General features: G+C 41.0%; 1 protein-coding gene across 8 annotated transcripts in view; it reads right to left on the reverse strand.

Moving 5' to 3' along the window:
- MEGF11 (multiple EGF like domains 11) overlaps positions 1-17440 on the reverse strand; it is a 298911-nt gene that overhangs the window by 71482 nt on the left and 209989 nt on the right. For all 8 annotated transcript variants that reach the window (XM_054169250.1, XM_009903880.2, XM_054169251.1 and 5 more), the window contains one exon: positions 11315-11489. In XM_054169250.1, the coding sequence (XP_054025225.1) occupies positions 11315-11489 (175 nt within the window). The remainder of the gene's footprint in view (positions 1-11314; positions 11490-17440) is intronic.

A 17440-nucleotide genomic window follows, 5' to 3' on the forward strand; every position in this document is an offset into this window, starting at 1 on the left:
TTTATACAATGCCACCCAAATGGTTTTTCCTTCCTGTTTTGTTCTCTTTCCTGATCATTCTAATGATGCTATCTGGCGCCCTGGGCTCGTTTGTTTTTTGACTGGTGCTGAGCACTTGTTCCCAGTTTTTCAGAAAACTATCCACTGTGGCTGACTTATCTCCAGCCCTGAATGGGAGAAATTGAATTAGAACTCCCCTTTTGTGTATTTACTTAATGTTATTTTCCCATTGATTATTACTCTCCATTTTTGAACACTGAATTTCAGCCTACTTCATTATTCGGTGGCATAAAGCCTTTCCTTAAATTCACTGCAATCTTGGTATTCTTTTTTCTTACATTATCTCTGGAGGGATTTAAAAGATGTGCAGATGTGGTGCTGAGGGACATGTTTAGTGGTGACCTGGCAGAGTTGGGTTAATGGTTGGACTTGATGATCTTAAAAGTCTTCCAGCCAAAATGATTCTATGATTTGACAATCCCAATAGCTTTGCATTATTTGCAAGCTTTCTTTTAAAATCCTTCTACAGCTGTACTGTACAATTAAGGATAATGTCCAAGTATCATCTTAAATCTAAACTTCCCTACCATGCACAATCTGCGCTCACCAGTGTGGTCACCAGCTGAGATCTGCATCTTCCTCTAGCAGAAGCTGACAAAGAAGTTCAGTCCTCAGTGCCTGCCTGAACTCTTGTTCACACAAGACCGGATGGACTGAGTCCAGGAGGAGTTAAATGTGCTGTACACAGCAGGTATGCTCAGCTGGTCTCTTGCTAAGTGCACTGAAGCCACAGAAGCAGCAATATGGATGGAAAATATGCAGGTATGGGGTTGATAACGCCAAGACCTGTGGTTGACCTTGGCTCTGAGCTGCATGAGCACATGGGAAAGGATCAAAGAAAACAAAACAAAACCAAGCCCCAGAAGAAAGCATCTAAAAAAGATTTATTTTCTGGGATGAAATTAATAACACTCAATGACAGCTTCAAGCTAATGGGGTTTGTGATGCACCTTCTGAAAAGCTGGTAAATAACCTGGCAATCACACAGCACCACATAAATAGCAATCCCCTTCAAACTTCCAGACATCTTCCTGAAAACAAAAACCTAAAGCAAGAGAATCCAAGATCTGGTAAAATTTCCATTGCCTTTTGACATAAGAAAACACACCAGGATTTTCCATTTGTACATGTCTGATTGTAAAGGATTAAGTATTTTCCTTTGACAACATAGTCAGACAGAAAGTACAACAAAAAACTAACCTCTCACTTAAGCCCTATACTTAGGTGGTTTTAATGAAGTCAGTTTGCCATTTGAACTACCAGGAGAGTCAGCTAACAGCACTTTCATGCATAGACCCACAAATAACATGGATAAAGATACATACATTTAGAAACGTAATGGATGAAAAGCGACACTGCTATTGGCAAGCAGTTCATTCCACTGCAAAATTCAGATCAAATAACTCAGTCTGAACAGAATATTGAGCTCCACTGATTCTGAATGAGGCTAGAGGAACAGAAATGCAATTTGACACAGTCACGTTGCCAATTAAGGATAAAATACAGGAAATAAGTCCACTAGCCACAAAGGCAAAGGTATTCAGGCTTTCTATATGAAGTTGGTTCCTTTGGACCCACTTACAAAAAACTTTGGAGTTATTCAGGTAAATAAAACTGCAGAAGCACCCAGAAGTAAAAGTAAACATAAGAAGGAAGAGGAGACCTGGGACTTGCTCATAGTTCTTATCAAATTATTGACACTGTGTGTGAGGGAATAAGTTCTCATTAGTAGCAGCAGTCACTGAGACAAACTCCACTCTTGTCTATCTAGGACAATCCTACCAAAGCTGGCAGCTGTGTTCAGGTAATCTTGGGCTGACAAAGTAGAATTTGAGCTGTCACAGACAATTTCTGGAGCTTTTCCATTGATAAAAGAGCAAGAAAACAAAATTAAATAGAAGTAGTTCATGAAAGAGTCTGAAAAATTCTATTGAATTCAAAGAAAGCGATGCAGTTTCTGCAACTGAGGGACACCCACTGTGTCTTCTGCATCCAGTGACCTTGTTAAATACTCTGGTACAATAGTTCACCTGCTCAAAAGCACACAACAAATGCCCTGAAGTGAAAGAAGACCCTTCATTATGGCTCATGCAGCAGGCACTGACATAAACACTGTCAGAGTTTAGGAAAACACTGGCTCCTAAATGCTGTGGCTGCTGGTGCTCCATCAGGAATGCCTAATTGGTCAGTAGGAGCTCTGGGGAGAGAGTACCAATGAGCCTAATGGGCAGCAAGCACTTGGTTCATTGGTATAAAAATCTATAGGGGAGCAGCTTGGTCTGAAAGCCTGGGAATACAGAGGTGGCTTCTCCCTAATGATCTTCCCTGTTGGGATCTGGAGATAGGGTATCTTCTGCAACACCACAGAGCTAGAAGAATTCATTTATGAGTTGTTATTGAAATATTTGTTTTAGCACACATCCAGTTTCTTTGCATTGTTTCCTAGCCTACATGCAGCAGGGCCACCTCAGAAGCAGTTCAGCTTTTCAGCAATGCACCTGCCATTCAAGAAAGATGCAGTACAATCTGGGTGGCATGCAATGCCTCTGAAGGATGCTCTTCCAAATGCCTCTGAAGGATGCTCTTCCAAAAGCTCTGTGCTGTTTGTCCAGAGAATAAGTCCTACAGGGACTTTGAAGCAGATAACCTAGCCATGCCACCAAGCCTGACCTGAAGCAACGATTTGTGACGGTAAAATGGTAAAATGGCTCTGTCTGCCAGGAAATTTGCCAGTCACTGCTGATAGCAATGGGGATTGTGATGTACATACTGATCCACAGGAAACTGGACTGAGACCAAAGCCATTTCATGCAAGCCATTGCACAGCCAACAGAAGATAATTTTTCAACCTGTATGACCTGGCCTGGATTAGATCTAGTAGCTTTGGGAAGCAAAACCTTACAGTTTTTTGTATCAATGTAGCCAATGGCCTAAAAAACCAAACCCCAACCAAACAAACCACAACCACAAACAAAACAAACCAAAGCAAACCAACCCCCACCCAAACAAACAAAAAACCCCAACCAACAAACCCCCACCATTTTATGCACATAAACATGCACTTTTGTATGCATAAAGAAGTGGGTAAGAAACTTCAGAGGTCACCAATGCCAAGGGATATTAAGACGCAATTCAGAGGGAGTTTTCTTTTGGTCTATGAACATGCAAAAATCCTGATAGGAAGAAATGATCCCTGACCAGATCTATTTATATGGGGAACGTACCAAAATATTGGGCAGGAGATGTTTTGGTTTCAATAAACTCAGACCTTCGAACATGCAGCCCAGCTGACAAAAGCACTCCTGCACAACTAGAAAGTGACAGTTCTTTCATGTCAAGAAAAATTTCCCAGCTCACTCTTCATTAGGCTGGATGGAACAGAGTGTTTTTTTGTTGCCTGCTTGAGATCCACTCATTTCACATCCACTTGTGAACTAATTTGTAAGCTTAAAAAAAGATATCAGATGAGTGTTCAAACTTTTTTTCCATCCAGAAGACACCAAGCAAATGCAAGTTTGAACGATAGTGCATTCCTCAGAGCCCAGAACCAGGAAAGGGGAATTTAGGATGCAGGCAGTACAGAGGACCTGACAGGTTATTGTGACTAATTGTCTCAGAATTAGTAGCATTTTCATCTTTCTCCACTTTTTAAGCACCACATGAATGTAATTTTTAACTTTTCCCATCGCAGTTTCCCAAGGCACATTTGCAGCTTCCATTTTTTAAAGTTATTTTAGTCGAATTTCCCATATCTCTGTCTTTCACTTTAACCCCAGACCCAAAGCTCACATCGATATCTTTTATCAAAGGGACTGCATTTCCTTCTTGCTGACTTTGACAAAATGAACTTCTCAAAACTGTTCAGAACACTTCAAAACTGCTAGGTCTTTTTGCTGTTTCTTCAACTGTATCCTGCTACTTTCTTTGCATCCAAGCAGGGACTTTCCCTCTTGCTCCTGTGTTTGTTTTCCCTTTCTGTTGTCTATGTCTCTTCAAGGGTAGCTGAAGAATTACTGATGGCTACAGAGGTATATTTCCAAACATCTTAAAATGAAGTGCACTAAAAAATTTTGAATAATTGAGAGGGGAAAAAAAGAAAGAAAATAATTAAGCAAACAGGAAAGAGTTGAAGGACTTGGGAGCATGAGAATCATGACTTAATATTCAGTCTTTGTTCAGGCAAAATCCTTTCTCTCTCTTTATTTTTTTTTAGAGAATGGTACTTTGAACCTGGTTAGGCAGGGAGGGGATTACATGAGTGGGAGATCCAACAGCCCAACTGAATGTCCTTTGATACCTAAAGTGTTATAGGATACCTGACAGAGAGACAGTGCTACTGCAGTAGGGTAGGAAAGGCCAGGGGTCTAAGGATGGAAATCCATGGCAAACAAGGCTCTTCTAGCTTTGCTGTTTACAGGACAACTTTGTTTATTTTTGTTGGTAATTAATAATTCACTCACTGCCAGCTCCAGCCTGTGCTCAAGCCCACCTGCACAGTATGGATGCTGTTCTGTGTAGCCATGGCCACCATGGCCAGCCATTCACAATGTTTGTGAGACACTGCATTATGATTACAAATAGGAAAGCAGCGAGAGAAAAATGCATCTTCCTTGTGCATCCAGGTAATTCATGAAATGAGACTGGGCAAATTATTTCTGTTGCCTGTAATACTCCAGTTAATTGGACAACTGCTGTGCCAGAAAACCTCTTCTCCACCTACAGCAAGTAAAATTTATACTGGTGGTTGATAACAAGAACATCTTGATAAAATGGCTGAATTTATTTTATACCTGTAAATGAAAAGAGCTCTTAACAAAGGGGGGTAACTGATATGCTCAGTAAATCAAGGATAAAAGGACACAGGCTCTATTGAAGATTTTTTTCCCCTCGTCTTTTCTTTCTAAACCTTTTGATGAGGTGCCCTGTTGCTCTGAGATGAGCTTCCACTGAAGTACTTTTGGAATTATCTCAAAGAGAAACAGATCATTTAAATGAGTTAAAGCCCCCCCAACAGATCCACTATCTCCAACCTTAGCTTCATTTTTTTTTTATACTAAGAATTTTCTGAAATTTATAAAATAAATTCACAACAGAACCAGGAGCTTGTAAGACAAAGAAGTCTCATTCATTTTTTTTCCCCCCACTTAACTTCTGAAGTAGAGGAGGATGATACATTGAGAATAAAGATGAAAGCGAATATGTAGAAGAGAGGCAATATTCTGATAAACTTGCATTTATCAACCTTGAGTGTTTAGGAAACACCTCTAGGCAACGATTCTTCACATTTCTCCAGACCTACCTGGGATTTTTGTCCTTCAGGGAAAATTCAATTAAAGATAAGATAAGGTCCTTCTTTCTATTTACTTTTTTATTTTTGTTTTTCTTTGAGACATCAGAGAGAATTTTCAAGGTGTGGGACTGGAGAGCAGGCTGCAATTGGTTTTTTTTTTTAAATATAGAGTGAAAGATTGTTTTTTTTCTCTCAGGTGTGTTTTCTTCAGGGAACAAGAGATATTGTGTGTGCCAGAAGGAAGCCAGACATGGCTGGAATACTCAACAGACTGGACCTGGAAGTTTCCTATGACCTCTATAGGCAACACAACTTTATGGTCCTCCTCATTTCTTTGGAAGGGTAGGTTGGGTTTTTTTTCCTCATTAACTAGGCATGGGGCAGACCAAGAGTAGCCTGAGGCTGTGTGTGTTTGTACAGACCGAGATGATCTGTTTCCAAGTCTGGTTTACATCTGCTCTGCATTGCAATAGGTTTGTAGCACTAAAATATACATTTACTTCTATTGTGATCTTTCTCTGGCAGGAGAGTTGGACTAGATGATCTTTTGAGGTCACTTCCAACCCCTGATATTCTGTGATTCTGTGATTCTGAGCTTGAGCTTTTGTTTATTGTCTGTTACAAGGACTGACTTGTACTCCAATATGCAGGCATATACATGTAAACCTTGGAAGCAGTTCATGGTAGAAGCAGCATTATGGTGAGAAGCTCTGGCATAGCAGACAAAATTATGGGCTTGTAGACTCAGATGAAGCCTGTGTTTCAGTCCTTAACCACACAGATACCCACAGATCTCAGCTAGACGTCCATACACGTGAGCACCTCTCTAAGGACACATTTGAAAGGCATGGGTTTGTTATGGCTTTTAAAATGCAATTTTGATGCAACATCACCAGAAGATGCAAATGGCTACAGGTGCACAGCACTGGCATCTATCTTGGAAAGTCTTAGGGAATCCAAGTGACACTCCAAAAGCTGGAAAATCTAGTAAGAGGTCATCATTACTATAGTTTCCCTACTGTCCTGTACTATGATTGGCTTCTGTGGGAATCTACCAATATAGTCAAGGAATAGAAACACGTCAGAATGGATTCTTTCATTTTGGTGATTTAGTGTTAGCTCTGCTTGCCAGCATTCAGGGTTCAATAAAAGCAGACAGGTCTTCAAAAAATTGCAGCATAAATAGATGAAGTCTTTAAAGTAATATAAGTTCTGTCATCTTGATGTGATATATAGACCTAAGTGTCCTGCTGAAGTAAAAGCTGGCCACACATTCCATAGATAAGTGTGAAAGTTTTCTCAGAGTGTCTTGGGCTGAGAAATGTTTTAACTACACATCTCCTTGCCACAATAGATGGAACAAAACCACTTGAAGTTAAATGCATTTTTCAAAAGCAGAAAGCAAAGCATCCATAAAGAAACAAAGGCATATCACAGGATGAGGGCTCTGGCTAGCTACTGTTTTCAGAGAAGTTGTAATTAGCTGTGCAACGGAGAAGGTGAACTCAGTTGTGTTTCAATAGCATTTATAATGATTTCTGTAGCAAGAATGCTGATAGGTATGTGCAGGGAGCTGGCTTGAAGATTTCCTTGGGAGACAGAAGGTCAGGATTCCTGTGGTCTCCTGTCATATTTAATTCATATCCTCTAGCCTTCTTCACCACATTTATTGAATTACCAGAATAAAATGCAATGAACCAAAAAACTAAAGAAGAGAGGACAAGGCAACTCCTGATTTCTCTTACGTCCCTACTGCACAGCTGACTTCAGTGGGCTTGTAAGAGAGCATCTTAAGGCAGAATCTGGGAGGAGGAGAGGTTCACTTTAGTATAACCCCTCTCACCACCACCCATAATTGCATTCAAGTAATTTATTGCAAGGAGCAGGTATTTGCATGTGGGAGTAAGGATACAATTTCTACTAGTCAAGAATATCCCTGTAGGCTTTTCAAGGCTAACCTTTGTGTACTCTCTGCATGTGTTTATCAGGTTCCTCTTGCCACAGATGAGATGGCAGTGGATTGGCTTCTCAAAACCATTCTTCAGAAAAGCATCACTAGCAATTCATCACACCAGTGCTAAGAGGCAATCCTCAAACATGCTCAAAATACCTCTTTCAGGGAAGGGCCCTATTGGTATACTCATAATGACGATTCCCTGCAATCAGCTCTAATTAAACTGATACAACCTTTATCCTCCCTTCACAGGTGAGATGTAAGAAGCACAGCATTTCCAACAGGCAGTTGTGGAATCTGTTTCTGGAGAAGATGGAGAATACCTCTAGACATGCCCTGTGATTTTGGAGAAGATTTTGTTGTGTTTCCTCCACCCTTATTATGCCATTTTTATTGTCCTGGGTTGCTTTGGGTATCATTGTGGATCACTCAGGTTTCTCAGCTACCTCTGTAGCCAAATCTACATAGCTTCTGCACTGTGGTTTAGACACCCATACAGTTAAAACAGAGCAGTTCCCCAGTGTGAGCACAATCCTATCAGAACCTCACACAAATGACCTGTACCAGTACCCCATAACATTTTTACAGCAGTGTAATTTGCTTCTAGAGCTAGGTAGCAGAAAATCTGCTTGTTGAGTCTGACCCAAAGTATTAATCAAAAAAGAAGACATAAAATGTTTTGAAATTCTATCCAAAACTGCAAGCTCACCAATATTTAGCACTGGCATTTGAATTTTTGGAAATGTCACAGCTAATAAATAATGTATTCTTTTCTGAGCTACAGAGTACATTTTTATTTCAAACCTGAAATCTGCTTAACTTACAAAAATTAAGTGCTCTGCTCACGTACACATCAACCTATGGGACGGCTGCCTTTCCACTTAATACGTTTAATAAAGGTAACCAGATGCTTTGTGTTTTTAATGGCTTGTTCTGCATCCCAACAAAATGTCCCTGTTTTGGCTGCAATCGCAAATGATTCATTCTGAAACCCAGCCCAGCTGCTCTGACACAGTCGAGGCAGGGCACAGTTAAAAACCAAGCCATCTGTGCAAAAGAAGTGGGCTGGAGGAGTGCTTTGTCAGGAAAAGGCTGTCATTTCTTGGTCACTCTTTCTTCTAGGCATCCACTAACCCAAAACTCTTATAGGTCTAATCTTTCTGTTTCTGCAGCTAAATTTTGCAGTCACAACCCATCTCCCATCATATTCTCTTCCTTCCCTTCTTACATAGAAGCCCTTCAGCCTGCTCTGCTGTATAAGATCGTGTGTAAATCACACATCTCTGGAAAATGTAAGGTGCTGCTCCCACTTTCACTTCTCTCCCATCACATGGCAAAATTCCTGCCCCTGTCACTGCATCAGCCAAGTTTCATGCTAGAAAAAAACAAGAGGGATTAATTTATGGCTTTTCTGAATGATTAGCTCTGCCCAGCTCTGTATTAGCATCATTATTGTCAGCGCTGCCAGAAGAGACATCCTGCATTCATCAACAGTCGTGCCACTTGCTTGCAGGCTAGCGGGGTTCAAGGGCAACATTCCACCCACAGGCAAAGCTCCCTGTAGCCTCAGCAAGAGGCAGCAATCCATATTCGAAGGCAAAGCTTGATTTGGAGCGTGTCACTAAGATAAGCTACTTCAAGCCTTGAGAGGGTTATGGCCCCACAGCACCTTTGGTGTGTGTGGGTGACACCTTCACTTCACACCAGGTGAAGTGGTGCTGACACCTTCTCCCTGCCCTGATGATGGAGCATCCAGCAAGAGCAGCTCGGTAGGACACCTCCATTCCATTAGGAAGTAAAGGTGCCTGTCAAGTTTGCTTTACAGCCTGTGCTCTCTAGCATTTGAAAGAACCATTGCAGCTCAAGTCATCTGGCATGCATACGAATGACAAATATTCTTCAGAGGCAATAAATTAGCAATTTCAAGGCTTTACTTCCCCTCATGGACTAATTGCCAGAGATTATAGTATATTATGAGAGAGCAATGATACTAATGCCTAAATATGCTTCAGTGATTATAGAGCTATCCTCAATAACCAAGCTGTTTAAATGTCAGTGCAAGAAAGCTCTTTATTATGAGATTAAATATTATTTTGAAGCAATGTAACAGGAACTTCCTAGGCTTCATGTCTGCAATAATACCAACTATGAGCAATTTAGATTGGCCAAACTATGCTTTTTTAAAATGCCTACAGTAAAGGATCCTGAAATATTTTTGTGCTGCAGACTTGAATAGCATTCCTGATGAGAAAGAGGATCTTGGTATCTTTTTAGTTTGCATTTGTTACTAACGTGCTGTTGCCTTCACTCTTATATTATGATTTATGTATCACCACCGTATAGAGGAGATAAATTCTTGCTTTCTCTTAGTGTAAATGGGAATTTGAAGCTCAGAGATTATTTTTTTTCTGTTTTGCATGTCTAATTGCTAGTGTCATGCACAAGTGCTTTTGACAGTCCCACTCCTCAGACATAAATAGATTTGTAATACGCCACATGGTGAGAACCCATGGAATCCCTGGAAGCTGGGCACTCCAACTTCCATGTTCAGCTGTTGACATGAAGAAAAGAATAAAAGTGTGTTTAAGCCATAACTCCAATTCCACAGTTCTGGAGATGGCTCTTGGTGATTACAAACTCAGTGGTGGATTTAAAAGGGAGGGAGGCTAAAGAAGCTATAGAATAGAATAGCATCCCACTGATCTCCTGTAGGTCCCACAGTATGCAGTAGCCTTCCCCTACAGAGGACAGCAGAATATGATCCTGCAGAATACATTTTGTTCTAGGAAACCCCAAACACTGCAGTGGGTGCTGATGGCAGGATGCGACTTCTCTGCAGTCCAGATCCATCATACCCTTCCCTTCCTGTTGTTTCTAAAGCCACCTGATATGATGTGCACCACGTTTCATAAATGCAAATCAAAACAGCTACCACAGGGTCCAGGATCACATCTTCTCTTCCCTACTATTTTAGAACATTTATTAATCTCATTTTGAAGCTGCTACTTAAGAAAATTCTAGGCAAAATTAATCTAGGAGGCTGCACATTTCACTTGGCTACTAAGTTCCAGTGGAAGTTCTAAAAATATTAGGAATGTCTTGGAATCTGAAGGTTGTTTTCTAGTAAACTTAGTAATTATAACTAATAATTACTGTAATAGTATAGGAAAAAAAAATAGATAGGCCTCTTGGGACAGATCATGTAAAGTTAAGGACACAATTACAGAAAGACAACTGCTAATGAAGTTGTGGTAGAATTCTCTCTTGAAAATGACTGTTTTTCTTTAGGAAGTATTATTCCCTAAACATAGCCTGCAGATCTCTTCCCTGGTGTCCTCCTGAAGTGCTTCATATGGAGGACCAGGCAAACTTAGTAGCAAGAGTTTCATTATACCAAACAGTAGCAGGACTGGACACCTGGATCCATGTCCTAATCCTTTCTGCTGCAACCTGGCAATATCTAATTCTGAATTTTTGTTGCTCCATCTTGGCTGATTTCTTCAACCATTTGGTATCTCATCTATCAAACATAATGCCTGTTTACCTTGGCATGTCTGAAGCTCTTTCTGATGCTCAGGTAAAAGACACCTGCCATATACGCTCAGAAAAGACATAAATTGCTCTATCATTTGTAACATTTTACAAGATCTTCATCTATTAAAATCACAGTGTGACTGACAAGGAACATGCTAAAAGGCCATGAGAATTCTTTTTTTCCTGTTCTTCCAGGCAGATAATAATCTGACATCTTTTTTTGTCATGTCTTGACTTAGAATATACGATGGGGAACTGTGTCTTTACCCTTGTAACAGTAATAAAGGTCCAGTTCTGATGTTAAGTAAATAACCAGAACTAATAAGCTGACACTGCTCAAAGGAGAATTACGTGGCCTTACAACAGAATGGGGAAAAATTACCTGCATTTGGCCACTTCTATGCAAACATTAGTTGAAATTAGATTAAAATCCTCTCTAAGTTTTTGCAGGCATCTTATTCCCAGCTCTCACTTACCATATATCCTGGAGCACATATACACTTCCCTGTGATGCTGTCACAATCTGCACCATTCTGGCAAGGGCAGGTCAGCTGGCAGCCTTCACCATAATATCCAGGGGGACACGTTTCATTGCAGTAGAGTCCAGCCCAGCCAGCTTTGCAGCTACATTCTCCTGACAATGGATGGCAACTAACAAAGACAGACAGACATCAATGAGATGTGGGCATGAAAAAAAATATACAGTCTGTAACCAGCAGCAGAACATTTTGCACACAATGCAAGAGTCACACTAAGAATAGAACAAACCCCAAAACTTTAAGGATGGTGAACATGAGCAGCCATATAACTTAAGGTGTGAATAGGAAATACAGTGTTAAATACCAGCCTGGCAAACCACTTCCAAAGATATGGAATTGCCACAGCACTGGCCATTTTACACCTTGGAAGTTTCCACTTTTCTATTCTCAAATCAAGTGATACCACTTGGATCACTGACATTAACCATTACACCATTAATTCACAGTGTTCCATGACTTATCTGTACCATACTCTTTGGTTGTAATACAGTCAGCTAAAAATGTTCAGGGTGAGGAGAAATTCCAGTGGATAGAGGAATGCAATCAAGAGAGTTATGAAGATAAATCTGAGTTAGCAGGGAGAGTTAGAAAGTAAAGTGCTTTGGAAGGGAAAAATCTCCTTGAAAAAAGAGTTTTGCAGGGAATATTCAGCCACAGTGAACAGAACTGACCACTACCTGAAACCTTGAGATTTCTTTGGGGCAAGAGTGAACAGGAGATCTGGAACTAAATCTCAGCTGAGGAGGGAAATGAGTCAAGTTCCTTTATGCTGAATAGTAAGCACTGATGGCCAACATTAATCCTCTGGCTTCATTTCTGTTCACACAATTCCACTCTTGTGAGAGTGAACAGTGATAGAAGTAGAAAGGAGAGTCAAGCCCAAAATGGACTGGCCCTTCTGCATGTGGTAGGTGGAAGACCCATCCCTTTCCTTTTTCTGCTATGAAACAGTTTATCTTTGTCACCATTTTCTCTTCTCTGAGTAGAAAGAGCATCTTGCAGGTTTTCTTAGGGCACTAGCTTCTCCCAGTAGGAGAGCCATGCTGAGGCTGTGGCTGGAGAAAGCAGGGGAAGGCTAGATGTGTGCTTTGGAGAGACAGAGGTTTCTGCAGGATGGCACGGAGAGCACATTGGGGTGTCTTGTTTAGGGGGATGTGGTCAAAAGAGAGAGCAGGGGATGGAGTCTGATCTTTGGAAGAGGACCTCACGTTGTTTCAGGACAACTAGGAGAGTAAGGCTTCACCTGAGATAGCTCAGGGGGACCTCTGCACCAGAAGACTGCACCAGAATAGCACTGTCTAGCCCTTAGTGAGAAAGATGAGAAACAAGACTGCCACAAATCAGATTTTCTTTATTATTCTCAGAACAAGAAAAAATAGAGTTCTGAAAGGTGGCACCTCTCTATGGACCTGTCTCCTGGTATTTTACCTCATAGAAACTATTTATTTTCCTCTACAATTATTTACTGCAAGAGTTTAATATTGCAGGCATGACTAAATGGGTTTCTTTACACCTCTAAAATTAATGTCATACACGTTAATTTTCAAGGTAACCTCATAAACCGTAATTTCCAAGTATGTTTCTGGCAATTACTGGTAGGAGAGGTTAGTCATACACTGTTGTGACTAAGAATGATCAAATTTTGTGAGTGTCATATGTTTTGTCATAAATAGTGTTTTACTGAGTAATTAAAACAATTCATCAGCCTAACAAAGTACCATCCATGAAATTCTTCTTACAAAGCAGTCCCTGAAATTATGGTTGTTCACAAAGCACCTCTTAACATTCAGATGAAAATCATAAAAGCTCATTTTTTCTCCCTCAGTGTCTATTAATCACTACCTAATAGGAGCAGAAAGCTAGACATTAAAGAAATATTTTTAAGTGGATTTTTTTTGTGTTTCTGTTTTCACTACTACCACACATATCATATGGTTCCATGAAAACTGCATCTGTTGGCTAAATTAAATCTTTCAAAGGTAATATATGATCATAGCAGTTTGAATCAGTCTGTGACAATTCAATTGAAAATGCTACACTCAGTAAGAATTTCTGCTTCAATGTTGGCTCCTTCAGACAGCATTTTTGCATAGGATGCTAAAACCCATCCTAGCATGCAGTAAAATAAGAAGCAAAAAACAAACAGGCTTTGCAGAATGGTCTGCAGGAGATAGAGGGCTTGGACTCCAACACAAGGTCCAGTAGAATCACGGAATTGTTTTGCTTGGAAAAGACCTTTGAGGACACTGAGTCCAGCCATTCTCTAACTCTACCAAGGCTGGTGCTAAATCACATTCCTCAGCACCACTTCTCTGCATCTTTTAAACACTTCCAGATATCAGGATTCGGCCACCTCCCTGGGTAGCCTGGTCCAGTGTTTGAGAAGCCTTTCAAGTGAAGAAGTTTCTTCTGATATCCAATTAGAAGGTCGAGAAAATATTCTGCCCCCTTAAAGTCTTGTCCACTCCCTCACAAGACTAAGGAAAGTGGGAGCAAGGAAAGGTCCAATGCAGATGTTTTGGGTCCCTGCTTTTTTCTAATCTTCCCATGAAGCAAACCCAATTCTGTTATCAGCCTGAGCATAACAGAGGGCTGTTCTTCTCCTAGGCCAAGCACTTGTGATCTTTCAGTGCTTTGAAATACTTATCTTTTGCTGCTTTACCAAGTGCAGGCATTGAAGGTTCAGGAAAAATCCTCCACGTTGAATTCCAGACTTATTGTACCCATAACAACAGTTCTGGGTGGGCAGCAACAGTTGGTGAATAGATATATGGCAGAAGAAGGGAAACTTCTCCTTGACAGGAGAAGAATAAATTTCCCCAAAGCTTTTAGGAAGCCAAATATTAACACCCCCCCCACCCCATACTGTTATGGTAGCATTATGACAAAAAGGACCTTGAACTTGGTCTGAAATGAGACTGCAGACTACGTCTGGCCAGGGGACATAGGAGACTTGTCTCTGATACAAAGAATACCGTGCCTTGAACCAAACCCACTTGTTTGACAACTGAGGTGCCCTGACACAGTGTTAACTTGAAGATGGCTGAGATTTAGATGTTTAACCAAAATTCAGCAGACAGCTGTTCTCTTTCTAATCCTGCCAGTGAATCTTGGCCATGTAACTTACATTTTCTGCCTTCATTTCTCACATTTGGAAAATGATGCCATTCTTCTTTTGGAAACCTGTTAAGATCCACAGCTGAGATCGCTACACAGCACTAAGGTTTTACTATTAGTTTGTTGGGTTTTGGGTGGTTTTTTTCTTTGTTCCCCCCCCATTCTGGTATATATGGAATTAAAATCATCAGAGTTACACAGTAAATAAATGATGTAGAAGCAGTATGAGTATGTATGTATGTGTGAGGTTAGGGCGTTTCTCTAATATTGGCATCATTCTGTTCAAACTATGTACCTAGACATAGATAACAAGCTAGGGAATTCCTCTATCCTCTCTCCAACCATCCATGCATCCAGGCTGTCCTGTGAACTAAATGCCAGCTGCATTGAAGTTGAAAAGTTTGAGGCACCTAATGGCAAGGGTGCAGGACAAAGAGGAAGAAATAGAGCTGGCAATGGGAATTTGTGTAATTCCTCCACTCCTCTTCTGAATGGTCTTTCAAGGTCTTGAGCCCATGTGACGTTTTGCCTTACAGCATCTGTAAGGCATTTCTGCATGCCACCAACAAACTCAAATAAAGAAACACAAACAGTTCCTCTAGAGAAGGCTCACTGAGTGGATGGGTAAAAGAATGACAGGCCTCCAAAAGGATCCCAGAAGGCAAACCAACATCTGCTTTGCAACCACTTGCTGTGAGCAGGAAGGAACCTTACGCTTTTGAAAGAGCTTGGCAGTGTTATAGATTAGTATTTTGCATTGAATCTTAACAACTTTCATTTCTTCAAATCTCTTGCATAACAGGAAGGAACAGCATAGAAAACCTAGAGTGAATGCAAGCAGCCAAGTGCTCCTCTGGCTGTAGGCCACATAGAGGTGGAAACTGGAAGCTGTCCATGGTTCATAACATGGCATGAGAAAGAAGTTGCTCCATGGCTCTTGCTGCAGTTTGGATGCTACTGCACAGTCCTTGGCTTTTGAGCCATGTTTACAGCAATAAAAGATTTATATTTTAAAAATTTACTAGCTGAAGTGAAAATTAGAAAGTCTGGTTTGACCTTTACGTTTTTGAGGCATCTGATTATGAGGAAATCAGAGGAAACCAGGAAATTTAACTTTCTTAAGGAAAACCGGGGGAAAAAATGCTATAGTCAGCACAGTCTGTTCCAAATTCTGGAAATCATCCAGTCCAACACCCCTGCTACAGCAGGGGCACCCACAACAGGTTACCCAGAGTTGCAATATCCAGGCAGTTCTGGAATCTCTCCAGAGAAGGAGACTTCATAACCTCACTGGGCAGCCTGCTCCAGTGCTCACCCTATCTCCAAAAGAGATTTTCCTCACCAGTCTACAGTCATTGATAATTCTCTTATTTGTATCTCCCCTGTGAACTGCAACTGGGGTGGCAGGAGATTCACTTCAATATTCCACAACCTCTTTGGATAACCTTTTCCTCATAGGAAGGAAGCATCTTATGTTCAGATGGAACCTCCTGGGTTCCAGTTTGTGCTGTTTGTGTCCTTTGCCTCTTGTCTTGTCACTGGGCACCACTGAAAAGAGTCTGGCCCCTTCCTGTCAACACTTGCCCTTTAGATATTGAAAAGCATTGAGAAGATCCCTTCTTAGTCTTCTCTAGGCTAAACAGCTCCGGGTCCCTGGGGCTGTTTGACTATGTCACAGTAGAAAAAGTCAATGCTCAAGGTCATTGTCTCTTCCTTTCTTTCACATGTTTCTGACATGGGAAAGATATCACTGAAGAGGCATATGGCTCTACAAGCTGGTTCCACACCAGCATTGAAGGCTGGGTGGCTGAGACTCTTCCAGCTATTCATTTCCCTCTCTTCTTTTCAGAAGGGCAAGCAAAGATGATGACTTTCTGACTGTTGAAGGCTTTCTTGACATGGGCTTTTTGCATAGTGGAACTTTATACAGGTGTACCCTATCCTGTGGAAGGACAGTCCAAGTTACTAACGCATTCTAAACGACCTAATTCAGGGGTTCTTAAAAAGTCCTGTACAAAGTGCCTTTCAGCGTGCTTTGATGCAGAAATGATTAGATGATATTCTTCCGTCGTTACTATGCAGAAGGTTAGACTAGATGTTCACACTGGTCTCCTCAGACATTAAAATAGATAGATAGATCTGTGAAAATGAAAAGCTGATTGGGCATTTCTTAATGTTGCTCCTCAACCTGCTCCTCAGAGTCCCCAGAACTTTCTGTTGCAGCCAGCTTTTCAATAACCAGATCAAATGAGTCAAAGAATTAAGCAAGCTTCCCTCACCTTCCTTCAGGTGTTCATATAATTATCCTACACATTTAAGGATTGCAACAAGTAGCCAACATTTTAAACTGCTTCTGGGGAAAATAGATGGCTGTCACTTAATTAATGGCTTTGGAGGACCAGAAAATGGGGAAATGGGAGGAGGTGGGTGGGAAGAGAAGTATGCTGGATGGGACTGGCTAAACAGTCAGTAAAAATTTATTCAGAATATGGAGTGCCTTTGGAGAAGGTCATTTTCCATCAACTCTGACATTCTTTGGCTCAGAAATTGACAGCACTCTGAGGAGCTCATTGAAAAGTGGGAAGCTGAAATACCATGGATGAATGAGAGAACATTTGCAGATGTACAGCTTGCTGATACCGCTTTGTTCCATAACAGCAGTGATAAGATGTAGGAGAAAGAGAGATTTTATCAATGGAGAGACTGGACTCATTTATTAAGAAAATGGAGATAGCATCTTAGCAGAGGATGCTGCAAGGGACACTGACGGAGCAGTGATGGGAGGGAAGGCATAAAATGTATCCCTCAGGCAGCAACCAAACACAGGTCAGGCACATGGTGTCTAAGGATGACCACATGCCCAGAGAAGAGCTGTGATACTCCAACTTTCTGAGCTCTCTTAAACCTGAGACATCATCTTTCCTCACAGGTGGATGGTACTAGTCT

Source organism: Dryobates pubescens, chromosome 17 (assembly GCF_014839835.1).
Source record: "Dryobates pubescens isolate bDryPub1 chromosome 17, bDryPub1.pri, whole genome shotgun sequence".
In the NCBI taxonomy this organism is placed as follows: domain Eukaryota; kingdom Metazoa; phylum Chordata; class Aves; order Piciformes; family Picidae; genus Dryobates; species Dryobates pubescens.